The sequence below is a fragment of the Octopus bimaculoides genome, chromosome 8 (genome assembly GCF_001194135.2).
Source record: "Octopus bimaculoides isolate UCB-OBI-ISO-001 chromosome 8, ASM119413v2, whole genome shotgun sequence".
In the NCBI taxonomy this organism is placed as follows: Eukaryota; Metazoa; Mollusca; class Cephalopoda; order Octopoda; family Octopodidae; genus Octopus; species Octopus bimaculoides.
The window spans coordinates 90,798,332-90,804,245 of NC_068988.1; the positions used below are offsets into that span (position 1 = coordinate 90,798,332).

Genomic DNA, 5,914 nt, shown 5'->3' on the forward strand with positions numbered 1-5,914 from the left:
ATATACATAAATATAATTTTTGGAACATTGGATGCTGAGGCACATCACATAAAACTTTAAATAATAGCATGAAAATATGAGATTATAAAACCCTTTTAGACAGAAAAAGACTTAAACCCAAATCTTCTAGATTTTCTAACCAAAAGGGCTTTTTACCTCAATATTTACATGCTTTATGTGCTGTGTCTCAAAATCCACTGTTCCAAAAAGCAATTATTTTATGTTCTCTTGAAAGTTTATAAAATTTTTATGATGTCAACAATATATATATATAGATATATATATATATTATTTAACAAACAAAATATATGTATTTATGTGCTACTATTAGTGTCATATGGTAAGAGCATGCCAAACTGTTTTTAACACGTCTGGTGTCCTAGCACAATCATGAGACACTGCCCTCATGGCATTGTATTCCATTTCTAGTTTATGTATTGTTTCTTAAATAATATTTATATAACGATGATGATGATGATGATGATATTTGGTATTTTGGATGAGTATATGTCATTTAGTGTGTTGAAGTGTTGAGTAGAGCACTAGCACAGTTTGGGCTACCTGGTGTCATCCACAGTCGGGATATGTTACCGTTGGATCTGCTTCAGGAACTCCACAGTATTAGTTGAGATAATAATAATTTCTTAAGTAACCAGAAGATTAATACTAAATCCATCTTCTGATTCCTTAAGAAATCATCATATATATATATATATATATATATATTGTTCTATTAGCTAAGTTCTGCATAGTCTTATCTTCAATAAACATTGAGTTATATTTTCTGAAGTTTTGTTTGTTGTAATTATTTGTAATATAATCATGTACAGATTATACTATTCTATTACCTATTGAATTTTATAATACTGCAAGAAGGTTATGGTGGTGCCGCCCCCTTAAAAGGGCAGACCACCCCCTCTGCCCACCTCTAGCTATGTTAGTGTGAAACCAACAAGAACATGCCACTATGTGGTTACTCAACCTGCTAAAAATAGCAGCTGGCTCTCCCTCACCTTTTAAAAAAGCAGAGGACATAGAAAATAATGTAGTCCAAGTAAGGGATGAACTGTTAAGGAGCAGTGTTCTACCCCCACAATGTGACTACCAGCCTACTGCTAATGATAGTAAAGGAATTTTATCTGTTTGTCAAAACTATCTCTTTGAACACACACAAACACACAGAAAGACAAACAGACACACAAACATATGTACATAGGCAAAACAACTAGTTCTAAGAACCCCAATGATGTTTTATGTCTTATAAACATTTTATGGTAAAGTATGTTTACATGCCTCAAGAGTGATGTTTCAGGTAGGACCTTTCTATTAACAAAATACATACAAGTGAGAGCGTGTATGTGGATTGAAGGTGGGTGGAGAGTGGAGAGGGGAATAATGTTTCTTTGAAACCAATTTTATTGAAAATACACTAGTTTCAATGTATATATTTTTCTATTAAAGAAATTTCTATTATGTTCTCCATATCACATATGTTCACTGATTAAAAACAAAAGAAAAAAGAAAAAAGAAAGGGAAACTAAACACCAGGTGTTTAGCACTAGCTGTCATATTTGAACCATGTCCACTTTGCTCACTGTTAAGAACCTAGAATTTTATCCGAAGACATTGTAAACCAGTAGAGATAGATGTGTTGTGTCTTCCCCCTGGCCAACATGAAGTAGTCCATGTTTAACATGATAGAACTAGGCCACATTCAAACACTTGACAGTTACCTGAGAACTATTAGAGTGAATGCATAAACGGTCATTTTATGTTTTCCTCGGAGGAGGTCTGACTCTTGGTGAGTCACCTCTTCATTCTTTTCTTTTATTCTTTTATTTGTTTCAGTCATTTGACTGCGGCCATGCTGGAGTACCACCTTGAAGGGTTTTAGTCAAACAAATCAACTCCAGGACTTATTTTTTTTAAAGCTTAGTACTTATTATGTCAGACTCTAAGTTACAGGGACGTAAACACACCAACACTGATTGTCAAAAGGTGATTGATACAAACAAACCAGTGGTTTTTCAGATCCCATTGACCAAAATTCATTTGCAAAGCCTGAGACATCCTAAGGCTATGAGTGAAGAGACTTTTCTAAGGCACTAAACAAGGAGACCAGACCTAGAACTATATTATCGCAAATGAACTTCACACTACTGTGAGGAACCTTGGGCAAGTTCTTTATTATAGCCCTGAGATGTCAAAGCCTTGTAAGTGAATTTATGGTAGGTGAGGATGAAAGAAAGAAGCCTGTTCTGTGTGCATGTGTATGTGTGTGTGTGTGTGTGTGTGTGTGCATCTAGCATACCCTTATCTTGACATCATGTGATGATTGTAAATGAGCTTCATCGTCATACAAGTCATGTTGTTCATTTCCAGTCTTCCACAGAATCATATCTGGTCATGGGAAAATATTACCTTACTTGGAAACAGGTGAGAGCTGGTGGCAGGAAGGGCTTTTGACTACAGAAAATAGGTCTCAACAAATTCCATCTGACCCCCACCCCATGCAAGAATACAAAAGTACGCAATAAAATGATGACAATGATATGAGGGTTGGCATGGAGTTAAACACTAATCAGAATATGCAATATAATCCTCAACAAGATGGAGCTATGGCAAATCCGAGTTTATGGGTCTGTACCTGAGTGTTTCACTGGTTACCTGTTTGACACACCACAAGAAATAACAATGTCATTGTAAGAGACAAAACATCAATGGTAAAAGAATGCCAAGACCAACAAATAACAAAATGACATACTCTCATCTTTCACAATCCATTGCTGCAAAGAAAAGTCAATGAAAGATGTTTCTAATTCCCAGGGATTATGAAGTTATGCCACAGGCAAGTCTTAACATGGAGAAGATTAAGCAAGTTGATAGTCCTACTATTTAACTGTGATCAGATCAGATTAGATTGAAGCCTGGTACAGCCATCTGGCTCACCAGCCCTCAGTCAAACCATCCAACCCATGCCAGAATAGAAAGCAGACGTTAAATGATGATGATGATGATGATACAAATAAATCACATTGAATACTAGGTCCACGTGGGATGCATATGACTTTCACTTGGTATATATTAGCCAAAATAAACCATTGGAGTATATGAGTGGCTCAACATTACACTAGTTCATAATCTGTTGTCACTCGCTTAAATAAACTTGCACAGACAAAATTGTCAGTGCATTACTTGTTAGATATGTTTGAGTGTCTAGATCTGTGATAAGGGCAACTGCACATACTTGAAAGAATACTTAATTTCATAGCAGATGCCTTTTATCTATATTGTCTGTTCATAACTTTTATGTTCATAACTTTTATCTTCAATATACCTACCACACACTTGTATGACATGCAGCAATTCCTTGTTTAATCTAGAATTCAATGTTTTCTTTATGTTCATCAGCACCGTCGTTTTACATCCGCTTTCCATGCTGGCATGGGTTGGACGGTTTGATTGAGGGCTGGCGTGCCAGAAGGCTGCACTGGGCTCCAATCTGATCTGGCAAAGTTTCTACAGCTGGATGCCCTACCTAACACCAACCACTCCGAGAATCTAGTGGGTCCTTTTTACGTGCCACCGGCACAAGGGCCAGTCATGTGGTACTGGCATCGACCACACTTGAATGGTGCATTTTATGTGCCACCAGCACAGGAGTCAATCAGGCAGCACTGGCACCAGCCACACTCAAATGCTTCTTTTTACGTGCCACCAGCATGGGACCAGTCAGATGGCACTGGCACCAGCCACACTCAAATGGTGCTTTTTACATGCCACCGGCAAGGGACCAGTCAGGCAGCACTGGCATCGACCACGCTCGAATGGTGCTTTTTACATGCCGCCGGCACAGGTGCCAATCAGGTGGTACTGTCATCGGCCATCACAATGACTTCACTTGACTGAACAGGACTTCACAAGCGCAGTTTGTTGCCCAATGGCTGAAGGGTACTCTTAAATGGGCTGGTTACGCTACACTGGCATAGGCCACAGTTACAGTCTCACTCAGCTTGCCAAGTCTTCTCAAGCACAGCATATCTCTAAAGGTCTCGGTCACTTGCCACCGCTTCGGTGAGGCCCAACGTTCAAAGGTCATGCTTCATCACCTCGTCTCGAGTCTTCCTGTGCCTACCTCTTCCACGGGTTCCCTCAACTGTTAGGGTGTGACACTTCTTCACACAGCTGCCCTCATCCACATGCAACATATAACCAGACCAGCAAATGATTTTCTAGAATTCATTTTTAATAACAACAATCAAGGGCATTTACTCACCGTGTATTCCAGTCAATTTTCTTCTCTGTGTGTAGGTGAAGGTATCCAGGGAATACAAATGCTGACAAGATAGGGCTGACATATTTATAAATGATGAGGAAAGCCACACAACTGAGGCAGGCAGCCCTGAAGTAGGACGTGTCCCAAATGATATCGCCCGATGATGACATTCTACTGGTCTCACGTTAAAGGATTACAGGGCATCAGGATGGTGGTGATGATGATGACAGTCAGCAGTAGCAGCAGTAGTAACCGTAGCAACTGTTAATGAAATACAAGTTAATTATAGATAAGTATTCAGCTGTAGAAACAGGAACTAGAGTACTAAATACATGTTGTAGAGCTTATGTATTTGTTTAAAGTTTCCTCATATCAGCTGGGTGAATGCAGGAAAGCAGAGAAACTTGGAGTGGTAAAGGAGCCACTGGCTTTCAGTAAATAAATATATATACACACGCACACACGCGCGCGCACACACACACACACACATTTATGTACATGAGCACACATAGATGTTAAAATAAGCTTATTATTTAAAAGCAAGTTTAAAAATGGCAATCAGAACAGTTACTGACTTGGTAACTTTATACTGAGAATAAAGTCGAATTTATTGTAAAGATCAAACTGACTGGGACATCACAATACACACATATATACATGCATGTACACATACATACACAAAAATACACGCATTCATATATATACTGCCATCATCACCATCGTCATCATTTTATGCCTGCATTCTATGTTGGTATGGATTGCACAGGTTGTCACAATCAAAGTCAATTCTAATGAAAGAGCTACTTCCCTCCTAGATGGGTCAGAGGATGGTCTTACCTGTATGCTCTGATTTTGTCATGGTCTCCATAGGGTTGTATGCTCTTCCTAACACCAACCAGTTTACAGGGTGTGCTTAGTGTGTGTGTGAGTCCTCTTGTCATTAGATTTTTGACCTATGGTCAATTATTCAAATGGCTTCACAAAACACTCCTTTAACACCCTACCATCTTCCTACCCCACCCACAATCAAATATCTTGTGTTGAACATTCACTACTTTCTTTCAGCTATCATTCATCAAGTCTTTCCCTCTCACACTGATTAACAAACCCCAAACACACCCAAATCCCATATATAGAATCACAAAGCCCCAAATCCTCAGATCTGTTTGACATCCAATGCAAGAAAATTCTCCAACAAATTTAATGAATTTTCTTTTTTAATTTCTACACCCAAGTTAAAAAAGAACTCACCAGATCTATGAAGAAAAAAAAAAATACTAAATTAAACTGACAAGAATTATCAATGAAGTCATGCTTGTTTTCGTTTTTCAAATATATATATAAATATATACATATATAAATAATAAATAATATATATTCATATGTGGGGTACAGGACGTCACCAACAGTGAAAACAACATGAAATGTGCAAACAAACAAGTTAAATACTTATACAACAAGAAGAGAATAGAAAACAGGACAAGTAAACACAGAGGAAGACCCTTCATCAGTTGTCGGCTGATACATATACATACATATAAACATATATATATATACATACATACATATATATATATATATATACATACATATATATATATATACATACATACATATATATATATATATACATACATA

The 5,914-nt window shown here is 37.6% G+C and overlaps 1 protein-coding gene across 5 annotated transcripts in view; it reads right to left on the bottom strand.

Moving 5' to 3' along the window:
* The window catches only part of LOC106878555 (TLC domain-containing protein 4-B), a 78,029-nt gene that overhangs the window by 21,484 nt on the left and 50,631 nt on the right, over positions 1-5,914 (bottom strand). For all 5 annotated transcript variants that reach the window (XM_052970248.1, XM_052970250.1, XM_052970247.1 and 2 more), the window contains one exon: positions 4,277-4,537. In XM_052970248.1, the coding sequence (XP_052826208.1) occupies positions 4,277-4,446 (170 nt within the window). In that variant the 5' untranslated portion in view covers positions 4,447-4,537. The remainder of the gene's footprint in view (positions 1-4,276; positions 4,538-5,914) is intronic.